General features: G+C 41.5%; 3 protein-coding genes across 3 annotated transcripts in view; 1 reads left to right on the top strand and 2 right to left on the bottom strand.

The window, feature by feature from the left end:
* Positions 1-227: 227 nt before the first annotated feature.
* glod4 (glyoxalase domain containing 4) lies at positions 228-4,751 on the bottom strand. Its single transcript, XM_044032908.1, has 9 exons — positions 4,543-4,751; positions 4,371-4,420; positions 4,167-4,287; positions 2,987-3,131; positions 2,247-2,383; positions 2,021-2,107; positions 1,307-1,420; positions 1,108-1,194; positions 228-719 (listed from the first exon to the last, which is right to left on the bottom strand). The coding sequence occupies exons 1-9, from the start codon at positions 4,630-4,632 to the stop codon at positions 654-656; spliced, it is 897 nt and encodes a 298-aa protein (XP_043888843.1). The 5' UTR covers positions 4,633-4,751; the 3' UTR covers positions 228-653.
* Positions 4,752-5,159: 408 nt separating this feature from the next.
* mrm3a (mitochondrial rRNA methyltransferase 3a) lies at positions 5,160-11,305 on the top strand. The gene is made up of 5 exons (XM_044032907.1): positions 5,160-5,593; positions 6,207-6,436; positions 9,889-9,903; positions 9,993-10,154; positions 10,631-11,305. Exons 1-5 carry the CDS (start codon positions 5,238-5,240, stop codon positions 11,221-11,223), a joined length of 1,356 nt encoding a protein of 451 aa, XP_043888842.1. The 5' UTR covers positions 5,160-5,237; the 3' UTR covers positions 11,224-11,305.
* Positions 11,306-12,827: 1,522 nt separating this feature from the next.
* Positions 12,828-23,628, bottom strand: part of nxn (nucleoredoxin) — a 44,361-nt gene continuing 33,560 nt past the window's right edge. The window contains exons 2-8 of the mRNA XM_044032824.1: positions 21,747-21,864; positions 19,985-20,118; positions 19,586-19,686; positions 19,325-19,431; positions 16,443-16,622; positions 15,695-15,819; positions 12,828-13,870 (exon numbers count right to left, since the gene is read on the bottom strand). Coding sequence (XP_043888759.1) covers positions 13,688-13,870; positions 15,695-15,819; positions 16,443-16,622; positions 19,325-19,431; positions 19,586-19,686; positions 19,985-20,118; positions 21,747-21,864 — 948 coding nt within the window. The 3' untranslated portion in view covers positions 12,828-13,687. The remainder of the gene's footprint in view (positions 13,871-15,694; positions 15,820-16,442; positions 16,623-19,324; positions 19,432-19,585; positions 19,687-19,984; positions 20,119-21,746; positions 21,865-23,628) is intronic.

Here is a 23,628-nt window from a genome sequence, read left to right as displayed (position 1 = left end):
TTCTTTTTCCTGCTTAATTTATTTATTTTTTAATGTAGTTTTTATTCTTGTTTGAAATAAAGGATGAACCTTAAACCATTATCACATATTTTAATATTCAGAGCTGTGTACGGCACGTAATGTTGTGTATTAAATACATTTGAATAAAATGGAATCATAAAAGACATTACGTTGTTTTAGACTCCACATATGAAAGGAACAGGTAAAAACACAAAACTATGCGCTCATCAGAGAAAATATCAGAGGCAGAGTTTTATTTCAAACAGAGGAGAGACATTCTAGTGTTTTTCACTTACATGACTGAAATATTGCAGCTGCATGAAAGTCTTAGACCCTTAAACACTACAGATACACAGTTAGTATCAATGTTACAGTCAAGACATTTATTATATTAGTTTAAATAGAACATTTTTGTTAAGAATTGTTTTTAAATCACATTTAAACTGAACTACCTGGTCAGTGCAACAACAGCAGCTAAATACTGTATTGTTTTTTGATTGAGGGAATGTTTATTTTAGTGAAAAATGCAGTTAATGCAACATAATCTCTCAGTGACATGAACAGAAGAGCCTTGTGACGCAGCATCATCATCACCATCACCATCATCATCGTAATATGAGCCAGTGAGACGAGAGTGACGCAGCATCATCATCTCATGCAGCAGCTTTCTGTCTGTTGTGTTTGGCAAACCACTCATCACTTTTATCTTCAGCCATAGCCTGAAAAAACACAAGAATACAAGCATAAGGTGGAATATTCCTCTTCACACGTTGTTTATGTTCGAAAATGGTGTCTAAAAAGGAGGAGGAGTAAAGAATTATGGAGTCCATAATTCTGTCTTTGGTTTGTGAACTCACTCACAGACGTCTTTGTCCTGAAAATGACGTGAAAACACACAGAAAAACTCTGAAATAAAGAAGAGCGGACTCCAGCTGTGAGGCTGCAGTACCACTGACAGACACAGGGGGAGACAGAGAGCAGGACTGTGTTTGTTCACCTAAAATATGTGGAAATGTCTCATGTTTTGATACCAGAGTTAATATTCTGTACAAACACAGATGAACAGAGACATTCATGGACTAAAGTTTATAAAGACAGAAGACAAACCTTGTCCAGTAAGTCATTTCCTTTCGGATCCATCACAGACAGCTGTCCAAACGCTTCGTCTCCCACAAAACAAATCTCATGATCGTCCTAAAAACAACATTAGACGTTTTTATTCAAACTCCCTTCACAGCAGCAGAAGCATTTTCTTATGTTTTAATTAATCAGCTTACTTATTAATAAATAATAATAATAAACTTACTGGATCAGCTAAGATAACCACCTCTACAGTGGCTTTTCCAGGTGTGTCCAGGCTGACTAATGGAGTGAGGATTTTCTGATTTTCTTTTTTCATCAAGGCTTCGATGTCAGGCAGCTGAGGAAGGTAAAGAACATATGTGATATTTATGGTAGAGATTATAATATACAAAAAGTAAAGTTTTCATTTTAAATTTTAAGGTGAGTGTTTTTCTTAATAATTAAAACAAGTTCCTGTGATTTTTCAGCTTCTTAAATGTGAATATTTTCAGGTTTTTTTTTAAAATGACAGTAACAGAATCAGAAACCTCATCATGTATCATCTGCATAAAAACTGACCTTTCAATAATATCCTGTCCCAAAATACAACACATAAACCTGCACATAGTTAATTTAACTGTTTTGATTACAGATTAACCTTTTTTTAATAACTAAAACAAGTTTGTGTTATTTTTCAGCTTCTTAAATGTGAATATTTTCTAGTTTCTTTGCTCCATAAACGAAGAAATCATTCAAACTGAATCATTTGTCTGAAACAAGACATTTGAGAACATCATTATTTCCAGGTTTGAGAAACACTGATTGATATTTTCTGACATTTTGTGGACCAAAACATGAATACATTAAAGGAAAAAGTAACTGACAGGTTAATCAATACTGATAACAATCATTAGTTGCCATGATTTCACTAATAATCAGAAGAATTTGTATTAATTACTTGCTCTCGTGGGCATGAAAATGCGATTCTTCCAAACGCTGTTCCATGATCCACTGTTCCACCGATGTCTTGAAGCTCCAGTTTACACTGCACAAATATTTAAAAATGTAAACGCATGAAGAAAATGAACACATGAACATCAACTATAATGAACATATTAACAGATTGTTTAGTGAACAAACTAAAAACGAAGCAGGAAGTGACACAGCTTTGATCGCGGACTCACTTGAGTGTCGGCGAAAGCCATGAGGACCGTTTTCTTCTCCTCGTTCGTCTTCATCACCTTCATTCCCAGAAGTGTTGTCCAGTAACGCGTTGACCTCTGAAGATCTGACACTCCCAGACAAACCTTCAGCACAGGGTCTGCAAACACATCATCAATCATTACTATTGTTATATTTACACTAAAGCTGGAAACAGGGATGATGAAACTGAACATATGACATCAATAAAGCATTAAGCAAGCAAAGAGTTAAATGTCCATCTGAAGGTTATTGATAATAAATGTGAGCATATTATTTATACGTCCATAATTAGGTGCCCATATAAATAACGCTGCATAATGTACAGTCATATAAATAAATGAATGCAAAGGCAGGACACAAACAACAAAGTGTAAATCTAAACCTCACTCAACAATTATTTTGATTATATTTGTACAATAATATGATAAAGTGTGAATTCCATATGACTTCACATTTTCATTTCCTCGACACTTGACGACTCTTAAAATGCAAGAAATGAATGAAGATGTAAGAGAAAAATACAAAGCGTGTATGTAAACAGTTAAATACATTAAATAAGAAACTCTGCTAATTCTCTGTCAGATTGTAATTTTCACCAAACACCAAGATGATGATGATATAAATAAATAATCAGAGTGGACACAGACACCAGTCAGTGCTCAGGACCTACTTATATTGTCATATATACTATAGTGTGTATGAATAATAGAGCCCTGCTCACCGTGTGTTGGCTGCTCTTTGTCGATGAGGTAGAAGTCGTAACCTCCTGGAGCTTTGGTCACATACAGAGCTTCTGCCACTTCAGTGAGTGGCCATCCCAGTCGTTTAGCGTTGCTGATGGCTGCACTCGACTGCAGAGTGAGGCCCTGCAGCAAACACAAGGACACAATATCAGACTTTTTACAGACATCTGATTCATCAGGAGCGCTCGAGCCGATTCACTGATACCCGCAGAGGTCATTTTAGTCTCTTCTGTCGTGAATTCAACATCATATTTTTCAGCTAATTGTTCAGCTACTGTTTTAATCATTATTCATATCATATTGTTGTTTTCTTATAATGTATTACTATAGTGCATCATTATCCACTTTATCTGTTTTCAAGTCTCATGTCACATTATTGTTACTTCACCCCACGAAGTGGCTCTTTGTGTCTGTCTGTTTGTGTTTCCACACTTGCACTTGCCAATATGACCAACAGAGGGCGACAGCTTGTTGCGCGAATGGGGTAAAGTCTGCCATCTCTGATTGCCTTGTTGCTATTGATGTTGACCTACTGTGTGTGTAGTTCAGAGCTGCAACTAACTGTTGATCATTTTCTCAATTAGTTGTTTGCTCCATAAAATGTTTGTGATGTCGGGCTATGTAAATAAAATTGTTCAAGGTTTGTCAAACCTGGAAATGATGATGTTCTCAAATGTCTTGTTTTTGTCCACAAACCTAAATGATTCAGTTTTAATCATTTCTATGTTTTATGAGCAAAGAAACCAGAAAATGTTCATATTTAAGAAACTGAAAAATCACACAAACTGAGTTTTTTGTTTCGTTTTTCAGACAATAGTAAGTTTGGGCGTGTATCTTCCATTTAATCAGAAGACATAATGAACTTTCACAACATATCACACAAATTGGTTTTAATTTTTTTTTTAAAACACTGAAAATAATTGATAATTAATTTAGAAATTGATTCATTGTTGCAGCTCTGAAGAACATCAGATCAATTGCACTACAAAAGACACTAAACAAGAAAAATATATATATGTCAGTATCAGTTATCAGCCCAAGGACTCCTGATTTATCAACATATCGACAAAGTCTCCAGTATCATGCAAACCTATACTATTGCTTTGTATTTTTGATTTATTACATATTATTTGCCAAAATATAGTAGCTTTAACTCACCAAAAAGTCGTTGCCGAGCTGATATTCTCCAACTCCATAATTGTAGGTGAGTTCAGCAACAAAATGATCTTCTTCTGCTCCAAATCCAACCATGGTTTTACTCCACCTGCCATCATAAGGTCTGCGTGTGGAGACACGAGCAGCGCAGTGGTCAGAACATTCAAAACATCTGTGACCAAAGTCCACGCACTCTCTCACTCTCACCCGTTACACGTCGCTTTACAGCCTTCTTCAAACTCTTCATGACGTAAAATCTGCACAAAACACAGACGGAAAACATCACACAGACATTTAAAGTTGTTTGTCTCACACGAATCGTGATAAATGTTCAGTTAAAACTGTCAAAGTCATTAAAAACAAGAGCAGAGAAAAACACCTTCATGCCCAGAACGTCTCTGTAAAACCGCGCTGTTTTGTTTCTGTCGCCAACTTTGAAAACAAAATGCAGAGCTCGTCTGGAACTCATTTTATTTACAATATTATTAATATTTAGCTAAATATTACGAAAACAAACACACACAGATCAACTGCAGCGTGCGACTGAGCGTCCTGTCTGATCGACTTTTCTGTCGTCGATTGGTGAAGAAGTAAAATACCATGACGCCTTTACAAATGTGCTGCTCTTTACTTCGTTGCGCTGAAAACGTAACCTGTAAATATCACAACAAGAACTATTAAAGTGTCATTATATCGAAACGTATAAGCGAAACTACTTAATTAAAGATATAAAGTAAAAGAAAAACGAAGCTCTACACCCCTGGTCATTCAGAACAATGGTACCTTCCGAACTACACTTTTTGAATAAAACTTTGTTTGATTGTACACCGTGACAAAACAAGGGAGAACACTCAGAAACAGACAAAAGACAAATTAATACACAAACAAAATACATCGAAAAACAAACAGAAATAAATACATAAGGTATAATGAGATATAAACATCCTCTTGTGTAATAAACTGATTTTTCTGCCAGATGTCCTCCAGTCCTATAGGTGGCAGTGACGCGTCTTTTCCTAACGCAGCAGCAGCAGCAACAACAGCGGACGTAGAAGAGGAAAGTGAAGCGGACAGATGGCGGCGCACATGAGGAGCGTGTTGTGTCTCCTGTCCAGAGGACACGGTGGTTTTGTCTCACGGAGCTGCAGGACAGTGACGGTGACACCGAGCAGGTTTGTCCGAGGTCTGAGGAGGAAACCGGTCAATGTTCTGTTTCCTGACGAGGAGCTGGACACGAAGAAGAACAAGAAACCACCACCACCACCATCATCATCATCATCATCATCAGGAGGAGGACATCAATTTAAAGTTCACTCAGAACATGTCTCAGTGAAGGACATGACGGACAAACCTGCTCACGTCTCTGTCTCTCAGGACCCGCTCGATGGACTTCACTTTGAGACATCTTCTCCTGGAGACAAAAGATTGGCGTAAGTGACAGTGACGTCACAGCTGACGTCATAACAAAACGTCCTTAAATATCATTCTAGTCTCTGTCAGCAACATTTTAGTTATTTTTCCTTCATGTGTGTTTGCAGAAGTCATGACATTTACGAGGTTTCTTGAATGCACCTTGATGCTAACACACTGTAGGTCAAGGGTGTCAAACTCATGGCTTGTGGACCACATGTGGCCACTTCATATCACCAAGTTATGAGTTATTTCTGTATGTTTCACTTTGTTATTGTGAACTATAAATTATTGCATAAAAAAAAACTCTTATTTCATCACAAATATCCGTAACTGTGATATTATGATAGACTCTTTTTTTTTTCATGACTGCCCCCCTGCTGACCACACTACATGCTCAGTGTCCCCCCCCCCCTGGTCTTTTTAGTTTGACACCCCTGCTGTAGACCTCCTAAAGGTGATGAAATGTACAAGGTTTGTTGAATGCATCTTGTAGCTGCTCCTGGAGCTCAACACTGTATTATTTTCATTCGTGTTGTGGAGTTTAGAATATTTGAATCTTCAAACAATAACAATCCTGTCCAACTATGTCTAACTCTGCCGTCTCTGTCCCCCCCGCGTGTCCTCTTGCAGGAGGTTAGCGAGTGTGGCTCGTTCGAGGACGTTCCGTGAGCAGCAGAATAAAATCCTCCTGGAAGGTCGGCGTTTGATCTGCGACGCTCTGGACGCCGGCGCAAACCCACAGATGTTCTTCTTCAGCTCGGTGGATCGACTCAGAGAGCTGCCCGTGGACAAGCTGAGGAGAGCCACGCTGGTCAAAGTCAAGTTTGAGGACATCAAGATCTGGTCTGACCTCGTGACCCCACACATTGTTACGTGTTGAGATGGCGCCGCGGATGGTTGCCTCGGTGTGTTGGTGCGCGTTGTTTTGTCTTGTTTTGTGTTTTAACTCCGTTCTTTGCGATTCTACCCGGAGCTCTTTCACCAGAGAAGAGCTCATGAACATCAGGGTAACAGCACCAGCGGACTTATTTCCTACTTTTCTTCTCCCAACACTGGAAATTTTGGACATTATGGTCAAAGGTGTGCTCACCTTTGTCCACGCAGTGAAACGCCGGAGGAGAGGGAAACGGGCCGGTGCGCTCGTGCGTCTTCGCCAGCGCGGATTACGCACACCGCTACCGGGAATATTTCTTTCTAATCTGCGTTCACTGGCCAATAAACTGGACGAATTACAACTGCTGTTGGGGAAAAACAGGGACTTCTACTCATCGGCTGTTTTGTGCTTCACGGAGACGTGGCTGTGTGGATTAATACCGGACTCTGCGCTGCAGCTGGCAGGCTTCCAACTCTACAGAGCGGACAGAGACACGGAACTTTCCGGCAAAACAAAAGGTGGAGGAATTTGTTTTTACATCAACAGTGGCTGGTGCAACGACGTTACAGTGATTCAGCAGCACTGTTCTCCTGACCTGGAATCTTTCATCATAAACTGCAAGCCTTTTTATTCACCCCGTGAGTTTGCTTCATTCATTCTGGTCGGTGTTTACATCCCACCGCACGCCAGCGTGCAGGACGCACAGCGCATGCTCGCCGATCAGATACTGTGTGTGGAGCGGATCAACCCGGACTCTCTAGTTATTGTCCTAGGTGACTTTAACAAAGGAAACCTCACTCGCGAACTCCCCAAGTACAGACAGTTTATTAAATGCCCGACCAGAGAGGAGAACATTCTGGATCACTGTTACACCACAGTCAGGGATGCTTATCACGCCGTCCCCCGTGCTGCACTGGGACTCTCTGACCACGTCATGGTCCACCTGATTCCTGCTTACAGGCAGAAACTAAAGCTCTGCAAACCTGTAGTGAGGACATCAAAGAAGTGGACCAGTGAGGCTGTGGAGGATCTACAGGCGTGTTTGGACTCTACTGACTGGGATGTATTCAGGACTGCTACCAACAGTCTGGATGAGTACACAGAGGCTGTGACGGCATACATCAGCTTCTGTGAGGACTGCTGTATTCCATCATGCACTAGGGTGAGTTACAACAATGACAAACCCTGGTTCACAGCCAAGCTCAGAAGGTTAAGGTTGGATAAGGAAGAGGCCTTCAGGAGTGGAGACAAAGACAGATTTAAAGAGGCAAAGTACAAGTTTAGCAAGGCGGTGAAAGAGGCTAAACGACTGTACTCTGAGAAGCTCCAACACCAATTCTCAGCCAACGACTCTGCGTCTGTCTGGAAAGGGCTTAGGCAGATCACCAACTACAAGCCTAAAGCCCCCCACTCCTTTAACGACCAACGCCTAGCCAACGACCTGAACGAGTTCTACTGCCGCTTTGAAAGACAGAGGGACAGTCCTGCAACCATCCCCCACAACACCTCCCAACACCCCCAGCTCCAGTGTTTCACCTCCACCTCCCCCACCTCAGCAGGGGCCTGGGCATCTCCACCAATGCCCACCTTAAATGTCCCCCCCTCCACCTCCCCACCCACCTCAGTGTTGACTCTTTCCATCCACGAGAGGGACGTCAACAAACTCTTCAGGAAACAGAATCCCAGGAAAGCAGCTGGTCCGGATTCTGTCTCCCCATCCAGCTTGAAGCACTGCGCTGATCAGCTGTCTCCAGTGTTCACAGACATTTTCAACACCTCATTGGAGACATGTCACGTGCCAGCCTGCTTCAAGACCTCAACAATAATCCCTGTTCCCAAAAAGCCAAGGACCACAGGACTTAATGACTACAGACCCGTCGCCCTGACCTCTGTTGTTATGAAGTCCTTTGAGCGTCTTGTGCTTTCACACCTGAAAGCCATCACCAACCCACTCCTGGACCCACTGCAGTTTGCCTACAGAGCCAACAGGTCTGTAGACGATGCAATCAATCTGGCCCTCCACCACATCCTCCAGCACCTGGACTCTGCAGGAACCTACGCCAGGATCCTGTTTGTGGATTTCAGCTCTGCCTTCAACACCATCATCCCGGCTCTGCTCCAGGAGAAGCTCTCCCAGCTGAGCGTGCCTGACTCCATCTGCAGGTGGATCACTGACTTCCTGTCTGACAGGAAGCAGCATGTGAAGCTGGGAAAACATGTCTCCGACTCACAGGTCATCAGCACCGGATCCCCCCAGGGCTGCGTTCTTTCTCCTCTGCTCTTCTCCCTGTACACAAACAGCTGCACCTCCAGTCACCAGTCCGTCAAGCTCCTGAAGTTCGCGGACGACACCACCCTCATCGGACTCATCTCTGATGGTGACGAGTCCGCCTACAGGTGGGAGGTTGACCAGCTGGTCACTTGGTGCAACCGAAACAACCTAGAGCTCAACGCTCTAAAGACAGTGGAGATGGTCGTGGACTTCAGGAAGAACCCAGCCTCACCTGCACCCATCAACCTCTGTGACTCCACAGTTGACACTGTGGATTCCTTTCGCTTCCTGGGAACTATCATCACCCAGGACCTCAAGTGGGAGCTGAACATCAGCTCTCTCATCAAAAAAGCCCAGCAGAGGATGTACTTCCTGCGGCAGCTGAAGAAATTCAGCCTGCCAAAGACAATGATGGTGCACTTCTACTCCTCCATCATTGAGTCCATCCTCACCTCCTCCATCACCATTTGGTACGCTGCTGCCACGGCCAAGGACAAGGGCAGACTGCAGCGTGTCATTCGGTCTGCAGAGAAGGTGATTGGCTGCAATCTTCCATCTCTCCAGGACCTGTTCGCCTCCAGAACCCTGAGGCGTGCAGGAAAGATTATGGCTGATCCCTCCCACCCTGGACAGAAACTCTTTGAGTCACTCCCCTCTGGCAGGAGGCTGCGGTCCATCAGGACCAGAACCTCACGCCACAAGAACAGTTTTTTCCCGTCTGCTACGAGCCTTATCAACAAGGCCCGGAGCGCCCCCCTGACACTCTGACTCCTCACACTCCTCCTCTGCCTCTACATGTCACATTATCTTACACCCTTTATGCGTTATATTAACGTCATTACCGTGAACTTTTGCACCTGGTGAATATTTCACTGTTACTCACTTACTGCCCAGTTGTACTGCTCTTTACTGCTCTTCTGTAGTGCTCTTTTTCATCTTTAAAAAAAAAAAACAAAAAAAACAAAAAACATTTATATACTGTGTATATATACAATACGTTACTGTTTCACTTAACTTTTACTGTTTTACTGTTTCACTTAACTTCTTACTGTTTCACTTTCTTTTTTAAACTTTGTATGCTTGTATGCACCTATGTCACCAGAACAAATTCCTTGTATGTGCAAATCATACTTGGCAATAAAGCTCTTCTGATTCTGATTCTGATTCACAGGGAGTGATCGGTGAGAGGCATAGGTTTTGTTTCTGGTTGATGAAGAAGAGGCGGGAAAAAAAATTCTCTGAGTTACTGACTTCTCTTTTTCCTTTGCAGCCATATTCTCTCGTCCAGATCCATCGCGGTTAAAGTTCGTAAATACAGGTCACTCTGTGCCGCTGACCCTGATCTGTGACAATGTCCGAGACCCAGGAAACCTGGGGACGATGCTGCGATGTGCTGCTGCTGCTGGATGTCACAGTGTCCTGCTCAGTAAAGGTGAGACACAGTAGAAATGTTTTTTTATAAAATTACGGTAAAACCTTAACCTGAATTTTAAAGTAATTAAAGCACATTTGCTAATATATCGTAATTTGTTATTATTCTGTTCAGGATAATCATGATATGAAATTTCCTTTTTCCTCGTTTTTAACAAAATGCAACCGATATGTCCCGCCCATTTAAGTCACTCCTCAGTTCAAAGCTCCGCCCCCAAAATACTGGAAGTTTAGGAACAAGTTTTTGTAAAGTTTTTTGTCAGTTAAATGTTTTTTGAAACATTCATAACACTACCTATATCAAAAATGTACTAATGTTTATGTTAATAAATCTAAAAAAATATTATTCCCCACATATTTCCCACTACTGTGGAATATTTTGGTCAATATATTCAGAAATGTTCTGAATATGAATAATGTTCTCACTTTGAAATAAATCAGATGCTTTTATTGCTTCTAACGCCGTTATTTTTCCAGGCTGCGTCGACGCGTGGGAACCTAAAGTTCTTCGTGCAGCGATGGGAGCTCATTTCCGTCTTCCCATCTACACGAGCCTGGACTGGACCAACATAGAAGATCACCTCCCTAAACCTGTGAGTGTCCACGTGGCGGACAGCAGCAGTGTCCCTGACGCACACAGACAAACACACGAGCCACAGGATCACGTGTCTCACAAACCCAAAGCAGGAGACCACGGCTGGGTGAGCACGAGACGGAGTCTCAGAGACGTGAGCTACGAGGAACACGACTCTGACTCTGACTCTGACTCTGAGGACGAAGGACTGTCTCTGCCCAGACTGGACACCAGGCTGTACCATGAGACCTGGGCTCAGAGAGCCACTGCTCTGGTGATCGGTGGTGAGACACACGGTCTCAGCGTGGAATCTGTCCAGCTGGCAGAGCAGACGGGCGGTCACAGACTCTTTATTCCTGTCGTCCCTGGCGTGGACAGCTTGAATTCGGCCATGGCAGCCAGTGTCCTGTTGTTCGAGGGCAGGAAGCAGCTATTGAAACTCAGACAAACATCTGGAAGAGAGTGGAAATCTAAAGCTGAGGCGAAGTCTCGGTGATGTTTCCTCTCAGTGTCTCTTTGATTCCTCCTGGTCTTCATTTGTCTGTGAAACAAACTCAATAAAATACACATCAAAATCATTATTCTTATAAATGATGTTATTTTATGTCTCACAGAGGACGACTGATGGAGACACAGATCTTTAATGAAACTCTCACTGAATAATAATACATCACTTTATGTCTTTCAATGACATTAAAAAAGTCACTTTTACTGAAAATGTGTGAATATTTATTCTATTCTATTATTACTCTTATTCTATTTAAAGCTACAGTTTTCTTACATTTGTACACTTTATTGTAGTACTTAATATTTTCTTCTGTTTTTTGTGCTAGCTAAGCATCTATGTATCTATCCTAGCAAACTAGCATCTATTTATATATCCTAGCAAACTAGCATCTATGTATCTATGCAAGCAAACTAGCATATATTTATCTATCCTAGCAAACTAGCATATATTTATCCATTCTAGCAAATTAGCATCTATTTATCTATGCAAGCAAACTAGCATCTATTTATCTATCCTAGCAAACTAGCATCTATTTATCTATCCTTGCAAACTAGCATATATTTATCTATGCTAGCAAACTAGCATGTATTTATCTATCCTAGCAAACTAGCATATATTTATGCTAGCAAACTAGCATATATTTATCTATGCTAGCAAACTAGCATATATTTATCTATGCTAGCAAACTAGCATATATTTATCTATGCTAGAAAACTAGCATCTATTTATCTATGCTAGAAAACTAGCATCTATTTATCTATCCTAACAAACTAGCATCTATTTATCTATCCTAGAGAACTAGCATATATTTATCTATTCTAGCAAACTAGCATATATTTATCTATGCTAGCTAGTAAACTAGCCTCTATATATCAACTAGCTAACCAACAAGTTATTTATCTATGCTAGCTAGCATCTATATATTTCTTTACTGTATGTGTAAGCTATATATATGCTAACTAGCTATGCATGTAATTATCTATGCTGACTACCATAACATCTATGATAGCTAACTAAATGATCTGTCTAACAGCTAACTAGTTAACTATTTAACCTAGTAAGCTAACTATCTATCTAGTCTGTCTTAGAGTTGCTGATTTCCTGATAAGAAAATAAGTAACATAAATAAATAAAATCCCATTCTGTCCTCACACTGTTTACATGTTGCTTTTTACACACATTAAAGTGGATTTTTTACAATCACAAATAACATTAGGGTGGTGGAGGTCAGGAGTTCAGACAACGTTAAAGTTTATTTCAAACGCCTAAAATACACGTTAAAATCAGTGAGAGGTGAAATAAAGTGAGGATCAGCCGCTCAGCAGAGTAAGTTAAGTTTCCCCTTAACTTTCTGCCAACTTCAGCATCGTTCCCTTTGTTTTACTGTCTGTTGTTACTTAAAAGACTTCATGATCATAAACATTAGAAAACAGAATTAATCAGCATTAGTTCTTTGACATTTGTTCAGAATAAAGACTCTGAATTCTGCTCGACCTCCAAACAGTTCTGATGAATGTGTTAATTAAATCCTTATGTTGTGTTTATTTGACACAGGACTAAACTTTATTGACACAAGTTGACAGGAACAGAAGTTTGTGCTCACCAGTGAATTTTTAATTGGATGTGAGAAGAAACAGAACAAAAGGATTTTTACATTCAACACTTTCTCGACGCCATCGTCTGTTTGTTTGTGTGTTTGTTTGTTTGTTTGTGTGTTTGTTTGTTTGTGTCCTCGCGAGAAAAAAAACACCAAAAACAACAACGATCTTTTCATCAGAGGACGTTCACAGAAAATCCTCCTGATGATTCTTGAGATGAGAAGCACCGAGAACGAGTGGCGACACACACTCACGCACACGCAGACGTGCACACACACACTCACACACACACACGCGCAGACGCGCACACACACGCACACACACGTTCTGTTAAAGAGAATAAAACGTGATCTTTGCTCTGGTTCGTGAACCTTTAACACTTTTAATTAACTCTGTTTTTAGGCTAACGGCTACATGTGACCGAGGTTCAGCACGTGTGCACTAACGTTTGCGCGTGAATTACAGCTTTTAAAAAAAAAAAACAAAAGAAAAAAAAACACAAAGAAAAAGAAAGAAAAACGCGACGTTCTTTCAGAGACAATCGTAACGAGGATCTCGCAGAGAAAAAGAAGCCGATGGCGGTGTGAAGATTAGGTCCAAGGTGTCATTAAAAATGCTATCGAGTGAAAACAAAAGCAGAATCTTCATATAATATATATATTAATTACTGTCGGGACTGAAGTCAATGCAAGGCACCACAGGAGAGAGAGAGAAACGCTAAAATGTCTGTAAAAAGTCTCTCTGAGAGGGAGGAGACAGAGAGACGGCAAGGTGGGCGGAGCAAAGAGGGCGTGACAGTGACGACGAGGATGATGATGATGGTGGAGTCCCAGGTTCAAACATGTCCCGTGTCTTTAAATGGGCTCTGGTTTCAGCTTCTCGGCCAGGAAGTCGTTGACGAACAGCTCCACCACGGCCGGCGTGATCTCCTCCACGTCGCGGACGTACTTGGCTCGCGCCGACATGTCGAGGATGGTGAGCAGAGGAGCCGCCTCGGGGAGGTTCGTGTAGTCGCGCAGCGAGTCGCTCATGTCGTCCTGTCACGTGACAAACACACAACACACACACATGGTCACATGGTTCACAGCAGGAAACGGCACTAATGGAGGGTTCCGTTTGTCATGAGGAACGCCGCATGAAATATTTCGGATTTCCAACTCGAAGTAATGCTGCGTTCCATTAACATTGGAACTTGTAAGGCGGAGCTGGGAGTGATGTCACCTCCACGTTTGCGATGTTTTCCAGAGAGAAGTCAAAAAAACAACGGATGCTGAGCTACTGTTAGCAACATCGGTCCAGAACAATGTTTATGTGCTGTTTTATTATTTAAACATTTACACACACACACACACAGCAACACATCTGTGGGTCCCGACCCAGTGTTTGGGAACCGCTGCTCTGAATGACACGTGTGTTTATCTTCAGCTCAGATTTAGTTTAGTTTAGTTTACTTTAGATTAGATTGGTTTACTTAGGTTTATTTTACTTAAGTTGAATTTAGTTTATCTTAGCTTAGTTTAGATTATATTAGTTTATCTTAGCTTAGCTTAGATGAGATTAGTTTAGTTTAGTTCAGCTGAAGAATGAGGACGACGCCCTTCACTTGATGGAATGAGCTCATGAATGCAGAAGATTTAATAATGTGCAGCTTTTTAAAAAGAAAACTCTGAACACACACACACACACACACAGACAGACAGACGGACAGACACCCACACAGACAGACAGACGGACAGACAGAGTCAGGGAGCAGAGAAACTGGAGCGTAGTGACACATCCTGCTGTGTGTAAAGACGGGGAGGAAACAGGTGGAAGGTCCAACATCATGTCCTGTGTGTGTGAGTGTGTGTGTGTGTCAGAGACAGAGTTCACAGGAGTTAAAAATAGTTTCGCTGACGTTCTTCACACGTGTGAAACTTTCACTCTAACTCCACTTTAAAAACATTTACATTTAAACGTGACTGTAATTTAGATTATATTGATGTCGCTGCATTTTCCACAGTTTACTGTAAATCTGGTGATAAGAAACTTACATTTACACCATTTATTTATTTATTTATTTAGTTAAATTCAGCATCAACAACTTTACATACGTGACATATAATCTGCTGTTGTGTTGTTTTACAGATTATTTACTGAAAACATGACGATGACAGAAAAGCAGAAAAATACTAAACACTCAATCTGTGTTTTATGATTTAGTGTTGGATTATAATTATGACATTTTTTTGATTCAGGCCAGAATGTTTTTGTTGTACAAACTGAGTGTGTGTGTGTGTGTGTGTGTGTGTGAACTCTTCTCCTCACAAACACACAGTTATTTTCTCTTTTTCTTGAAGCCAAACAGATTAAACGTATTTTTATTGTTGATTATTAAACGTGTGGAGTTTCCATCGTGACCTGATTTGCCCTCACAGCTCCGCTCCTCCTCTGCTCCTCCTCCTCCTCTGCTCCTCTCGCTCAGAGACTGAACAACACTTTCATATGGAAGAGATTATTCTACGAGAAATGGCCAGAGGGGGGCGCTGCAACAAAGAGCGGCTGGGAATTAATGTTAGTGACTGATTTGTGAGCCAGTGAGACTTTTGTCAGCTCCAGGTTTATTCCTGTAATCTGGAAATAATCTGCTGAGATTATAACCTGTTTAAGAATAAGCAGCTCTGCCTCCGTGGTGTCTTTTGTGTGTCATAACCTGAGACTTTTGCTCGTTTCTGCTTTTACATGATAAAAAAACTTTACATTTGAAGTTAAAATCTATAAACCAAAGCAGCGGCTGTTCCCTACATGAAGTCTGTGACCTCTGACCTCTGTGTTAAAGTGAACGAGTGAAACGCTGCTGGATTCTGAGGACGACAACTGACCTCTCCAGCCACAAAGAACAGCAGCGGCGTCTCCTCCTCCTTGGCTTTGTACTTGGCCATGAGCTTCTCTGCTATTGGCTGAATCAGCTCCTTGGCTGGGTCCAGTTCTCTCTCCTCTTCAGCATCTGGACAACACACAGACACATGTTTAAATGATGAGAAGACACCTGTTAGACAGACTCAAGTCTGTGAACCACTCACACTCTCCCACACCAAACCCCATAGAGAAAATCACTGATTTTAGCTGGCGGGGACACAGGAGCTGCTGGTCTACTGCTGGTCTTCTGCTGCCTCGTGTGGTCACTTTGTGTCACTGAGGTCAATCCGAGCAAAGGATTTTTAATGCCGAATTCACCAAAACAAGACATTTGAACTTAGTGATGGAGGCAGCAGTGGATCAACAACTCCTGTGTGCTGTGATGTTAAAATCACTCATTTTCTCTATGGGGTTTGGTGTGGGAGAGTGAGTGCTTTACAAACGTCAGTTAACAGTGAGATAAAGACGTGAACATGTTCTTAAGACATCGTAGACTTATACTGGCGTAGATTTTATTAGCTGAGTCTTTTGTTAAGTGACTAAAGTCCTCGTGTCCTCGCTGACAGACTTGTTGTCATGACAGTTGGCGTCTTTTCATCTCCTGCATTCGCATGTAAACAATAAAACGGCTGTAAACAAAGAGCTCAGGAGGAATGTTTCCCTGGAGTCTGACATTAAACTCACAAATGCCACCTCAGCACGTCCACTCACCCACAAACAGGACCAGGCAGGGCCCCTCGTGCAGCTGCGCGGCGTTGGACTCGCTCAGCTCCAGCACGGGTCGAGGGTGCCAGGGGAAGAGCCGGCACTCCGGGTCGTTCAGGACCTCCACGCGACCCTGCCGGGTGATCACGTGACCCTCTGCGTCCAGCAGGATCAGCGTGGGGATACCTGAAGGAGAACAGAGAGGTGAGGAGGACGGTGAGAGAGGAAGACAAAGGGGGGAGGGGTGAGGAAACGGGGAACAGTGTGGGAGGTGGGTGAGGTCATTTCCCTTCATTATGACGCACACTCTTCACTCTCCCACTGAGATTCTCTTTGTTTCATGGACGATTTCTCTGCTCTGTCGGCTCTCACTGCTCATTCACACGTGACCTTTGACCCCCTTTGTTTTACATTATAGAGCAGGTACTGACACATGATCATCACTGCCAAGAGGGTCATCAAGTGTGCCGTCATTTCCATGAACCAGCCTGAGACCCAGACACGCGTCCATCAGCGAGGACTGAAGAAGAAACAGAGTTTAAACACTTAACAAAAGACCGTCGTCACATGTCTACGTCACATGATCCCGACTTCATCTGACAGACTTTTCCAACAGGAAACTGAAGTTTGTGAACCACTCACTCTCCCACACCAAACCCCACAGAGAAAATCAGTGATTCTGGCTGGCGGGGACACAGGAGCTGCTGGTCCTCTGCTGCCTCGTGTGGTTGACCTCAGTCACTTCAGTCAGAACAAAGGATTTTTAATGCCGAATTCACCAAAATAAGACATTTGAACTTAGTGATGGAGGCAGCAGTGGATCAACAACTCCTGTGTGCTGTGATGTTAAAATCACACATTTTCTCTATGGGGTTTGGTGTGGGAGAGCGAGTGCTTTACAAACTTCAGTTTACACAAGGAAAAGTCTGTGTAACTGTGAGATGAAGACGTGAACGTGTTTTTAAATCATCGTAGACTCAAACTGACCTAGATTCTTTTGACCTATCAGAAGTTTTGACCATGATGTCATCGTTGCTTGAGTTCAGGCATGTGTGAAAAGAAAACACAGGCTTCACAAATAGACACTGGCGAAGATGAAAGTCCAAGAAAAAGACATGAAACGAAACGTCGTCTCACTCTGAAGGTTTTTGTTTGCACGGCAGAGCCTCCACTTTTTAACACACATAAAAAACCATGGAGGAGCAAACACATGAGCTCATGACTCACTGTGAGGTGAGGTCATTTACTCTGCAGGAGGAGGAGGAGGAGAAGAGGACGAGGACAAGGAGGAGGAGAAGAGGACGAGGACGAGGAGGAAGAGAGGAGGAGAGGACAAGGAGGAGGAGGAGGGTGAGTGTTGACTCGTACTCTGTGCATTCCTCACATTCTTTGCAGGAAGAGGCCGAGAGCCAGCGCTCACTGACTTCATCATCTGCACACACACAGGGTCAGTAATCAGAGGGACAGATGGACAGAGGGACAGATGGACAGAGGGACTGGGCGTCAGTAAACGTGATAATGGTCCCACATTCTTCAGTGTTTCTGTTCTGCTCGACTTATTATAATATACTTTTATCTATCATTTGATATGAATAAATAACAGGATGTAAATCAAATGAATATTTCTGTAAGTCTGGGTGATTTATCTTTTTTTTACACAGTAAATACACTGTAAATATACACTGTAATTACAGTGTATATATACTGTAAAATTCACTGTAAATATACACTGTAATTACAGTGTAAATATACTGTAAAATTCACTGTAATTACACAGTAAATACACACTGTAATTACACAGTAAATACACACTGTAATTACACTGTAAAATACACTGTAAATATACTGTAAAATACACTGTAATTACACACTGTAAAATACATTGTAATTACACAGTAAATATACTGTAAAATACACTGTAATTACACACTGTAAAATACATTGTAATTACACAGTAAATATACTGTAAAATACACTGTAATTACACTGTAAATATACTGTATTTAGTGTAATTGCACTGTAAATATACACTGTAAATGGATGTATATATAAATAAAAAAATATATAAATATATTTGTAAATATACTGTAAAAACCTTGTAAAATACACTGTAAACATTTAAATTAAAGGATATGACTTTGATTTTAATATTTAGACTTGTTGCTGCTCTGTATGTGTGAGTAAAACAGCAGGCAGGTCAGGGGTCAGCAAGTAAATCTGGTCAAGGTTAATAACAGTATATAACATTTTATCTTCAACAGGCAAATATTGTACAAATTTAAGACACATATTGGTTTAAAACATTTTTTTGCTTGGGTCTTAAACTGCTCTTTGACTCTTTCAGAATAAAAGCCTCTGAATTCTGCACAACGTTGTCATTTTGTGAAGAAAAGCAAATAATTTAAACAATAAATCATATTTTTGGATTTGTCTACTGGGCCAGATATTAATGCTGGCCGGCCAGTTTTGGTCAACAAGCCTCCAGTTGGTGACTGCTGTTGTGCTAGCCACGTTTGTGTCCATGGTTTTATTCCGACTTCTCTCTGGAATGCGGCGAACCCGGACGTGGGCGTCGCTCCCAGCATTAGTCTCCTCTCTCATCAGCCTCTTGTCCAATCAGAGCGAGTTTCACTGTCACAGACTCCTCCCCCTTTTATAAAAACTGCAGCTGCCTCTTTTCGTCGTCTCTTGACACTCAGTGAGTGACTGAAAGTCTCGTCTCACTGAGAAACTCAGTGTCACATGTCAACTACCAGGCCACGCCCCCACGTCTCTGTCTCTCTGCCCACTTCTTTGGCATTTTTCAAAAATCAAACACTGAGCAGCGTTAAGCTCAGAGGAGGAGGTTTAGTGAGAAACAGCGTGAACACAGAGAGACTGTGACGTACCTTGAATCCCGTAGAGTCTGTTGAGTCGTGACCTGCGAGCTTCGTCTGAATATGGGATGGCCAACCACGGCATCTCACTGAAATACTGCTGAAACGACTCCTCTGACCTGCAGACACCACACATGATTCTCTGCTGTCATTCACTGACATTTGATCTGTTCCTCGCAACTTTAAAGTCCTCTTAGGGGCCTAAGACCTGGTTTTAGGCTAAGGGTTAGGTTAAGGGTTGTGTGTATGTGTGTGTGTGTCAGTAAATCTCACCTGTCAGCGCTGACGAACACAATCTCAAATTTATGACCCGACTCTTTGATGATTCGATATGATTCCACCAAGACCCGAGTCAGACTGCGACACGGAGGACACTGAGGGGGGAGACAGACAGAGAGAGACGGAGAGAGAGACAGAGAGAGACCAGTAGAGACAATTAAAACAAATAATAATAATTCTGATTTCTTCATTCATATAAAAACACATGAATAAATGTGAGTTTCCGTGCGGTCCACGGGCCAATCACAGCCCTTGGGCAGATTTTAACCGTTAACTTCTGGAGCTCGGTGTGGACGAGAGTCCAGTGTCAGGTGTGAACGCAGCACAACAGAATGACAAGAAGGTAAAAACATGAAGACGTCTCAGTTTGTCCTCTCTGTCGTCCACACTCACCCAGTGAGCAGAGAAATACACTCCCACATAGTGTCCGTCCAGAGAACTGCTGTCTGTCGTCTGTCTGTTGTTCCTGAGCAGCGGCCCCGACACAACCTCTGCAAACGGCTTTGGACCCCAGGGAAACTCCAGACCTGTCCACAGAGGACAGACAGAGGACACACAGGGGACACAGACAGATGTATTTAGAGCAGATGTTTTCTCCTGACGTCCTTTGATGATTTATGATCATTGTCCTTCACATTCACTCAATGATATTTGGATTTGAGACAATTTAAAACATGTCTGAGTAAAAAGAGTCTTGTATTGTCTGCGTCTCTGGTCTGAAGCTGGACATCATCAGCCTGAGTGAGTGAAAACATCACGAGACGCATCGTGTCCTCATTACTGACGTCTTTTTGGTTTTAATCAAAGTGTGAAACGTGTCAGAAATCCTCTCCTTCAATTCTTTCACGCTCGTTCTTTTCTTTTCTCATCATCACAGTTCAGTTCTACAGAAACATTAATGCATCTGAATGAAAAAAGATCAGTTTTATCATAATTTACATGTTTTAATGACGTGTGTGTGTGTGTGTGTGTGTGAACACTGTTGAGTCACATCTTTGCTGCAGACGTTCAAGTTCACTGTAACTGTTTTGTAAAAACTGTCCACACTAACATACTGTCTACACTAACAAACCGTCTACACTAACAAACCGTCCACACTAACAAACTGTCTACACTAACAAACTGTCCACACTAACAAAGTGTCTACACTAACAAACTGTACACTAACAAAACAAACTGGCGCACTAACAAACTGTCTACACTAAAAACTGTCCACAAACCGTACACTTGTAACAAACACTAACAAACTGTCCGCTAACAAACACTAACAAACGTCCGCACTAACAACCTGTCTACACTAACAAACTGTCCACTAACAAACTGTCTACACTGACAAACTGTCCACACTAACAAACTGTCTACACTAACAAACCGTCCACACTAACAAACTACACTAACAAAATGAAACCGTAACAAAACACTAACAAACCGCACTAACAAACCGGCACACTAACAAACTGTCCTAAACAAAACACTTTCCACATAACAAACTGTCTACACTAACAAACTGTCACACAAACAAAACAAACAAACCATCCACACTAACAAACCGTCCACACTAAGAAACTGTCCGCACTAAGAAACTGTCTACACTAACAAACCGTCCACACTAACAAACAAAAATGTAAACTTCATTATTTCCTCTTCCTCTTCACATGAACAACAACACGTTTCCCCCCAAAATGACTATCGTGAGTAAAAAGACAAACCATTAAAGAAATGAAAACATTTTCAGCTGCAGAGAAATGAAACATGTTGATTCTTGTTGATTCTGCGTCTTCACTTCAAACAGCAGAAATGACAGGTTTTTACACATGAAACTCAGACGTGTGATGATAATTATAGCAACAAACACCAAATAAAGTCAGTCCAAATAGTTTTGGTCACATGATGATGATGATGATGTTTCAGTGAAGTAATGATAAATCACAGCGTGAGCAGCTGTAAACACTGATATTTAACACTAAGCTTATTTGAACTCATTCTACTGTTTTATATTAAACTGATGCAGATTTACAGTCTGCTTAACCAGGACCATACCATAATCCTAGACCTGGTTTTCTTTATCTTCTGGTCCCTTTGTTCTGTTCTGGTTCCTTAAACCCTGGTTCTATCTGTTGTGGTTCAGGATTAGGGTCAGGGTACGACCTCTCACCTTTGGGATCATCTCTGACCACCAGCAGACCGTTTCGACAAACCACCTTCCCTGTAGCTGCGTCCACAAACACCAGAGATGGAATACTGGTGATCTTGTACTTGTTCCACAGCTTCATCTGCAGAGACAAGAAGAAGAAGAAGATGAAGATTTCAAATCAAAACCACAGACTTCAGAGCTGGCGTTACTGTCGAGGCGAGGCGAGGATTAATACGCCAAAAGAGAACAAACGTCTGAATCCTTCACTGCTGCTGAACACGATGGATGGAGAGGTTTTTGGATTTATGGTTCAGGCTTTCATGGGTTTCTTAAAATGACTTTTAAACACCTGTATGACAACAATAAAAAATACAGCTCTGTAAAGTCAGACAAGTCCCTTTACAGCCATGAACTCAGGTGATTTATGGAGAGAAGTTCTTCACAACAGTGAGAAGATCAAACTGTTACAGCCGGTTTTTATCCAACACCAGAGGAAACAGACGAGTCTTATAAAGAGCAGCCATCAAATCTAATCCTGCTCCAGAAAACTCAGCAGCACAAGAAGAAGGAGGAGGAGGAGGAGGAGGAGGAGGAGGAGGAGAATCTCTCATGAAACCATGTTGGAAAATTCATGAGTAGAGGAAATGTGAGAAAGTCACTGACGCCAAACTAAATCTTCATAAATGACTTTGCAGGGAGTTGTGCATTAAAAAAAAGAAGCAGCAGAGATAAATAAGGTACACGTCCACTCTGCTCTCACATGAATCCATGAATACATGAACACATGAACCCCTGCAGTACAAAGACAAACACTCCAGCACCAGTGAAACATAATATCTGTGCTCTCGTTATTCAACGACTGTTGAGTCAAAGAAAGTCAACAGTGTTTGGTTTTCACTGGAAAAACACTCTCACTCTGTCACTCTGTCACTCTGTCACAATGTGACTCTGTTACTGTTTTAAAAGTTGAAATAATAGAATAACAACAGTTTGGAACGAGAGAAAACACTGAGGAGTAAAAACATGATGAAAAAATATTTTAAATGAATGTATTTAACATATTTTCTTTTACTAATGTTCAAACGACCTGCGTAGCGACGCATCTGTGACCACAAGGTGGCAGCGTCTCTCTCTTATTCTGTCTGAACACTGGTTTTAATGAACCAAACGTGGATTTTTGCATTTTAGTGATTTCCTAATGGAAAAGAAAACCGCAAAAAATTTGCAAAAACATTCAAGAAAACATAAAAAAAATGACAAAACAATGTTTCCTTAAAACAAAAAAAGACTAATATAAAAACAAATAAATGTATTTGCATACTTGTCTAATGCTCTTATTACTCAACTTAATTCTCTACTAGTAATACATCCGTTACCACCAGGGGGCAGTAGGTTGCATGTATGTTTGCAGAAGTGCTGAAATTTACAAGGTTCATTGAAAGCATCTCACGTGTACTGGAGTGTGTGTTCACGTTGAATTTCCCTCTGATAAAATGATATCTGATGTAAAAAGTTTATATCAGGTATTACTAATGTTGTGGGGACCTAAACCTGTTCACAGTCACATTATGGGGACAAAAAGCAAGTCCCCATAATGTAAATTACTACATTTTAAGGTGAAGATATGTTTTAAGGTTTGGGTTAGGATTAGGATTAGGCCAGTAGTAATTGTGGTTAAGTAAGAGTAAGTCTACAGGAAATGGATGTAAATCAATGCAATGTCCCCTCAAGTCATGAACGTCGAACATGTGTGTGTGTGTGTGTGTGTGTGTGTGCGTGTGCGTGTGTGTGTGATCCTGCAGCTTTAAAAAAAGACGACGATGTTAGGAGGAGACAGTTGGAGACAAAACAGATGTTATTTGATATGATTTCAAATGTGTGGTGTAAAAGTTCACGTCCCTGC

This window comes from Solea senegalensis, linkage group LG8 (genome assembly GCF_019176455.1).
Source record: "Solea senegalensis isolate Sse05_10M linkage group LG8, IFAPA_SoseM_1, whole genome shotgun sequence".
In the NCBI taxonomy this organism is placed as follows: Eukaryota; Metazoa; Chordata; class Actinopteri; order Pleuronectiformes; family Soleidae; genus Solea; species Solea senegalensis.
The sequence above is the reverse complement of the archived record's forward strand: the minus strand, read 5'-3'. Positions and strand labels throughout refer to the sequence as shown.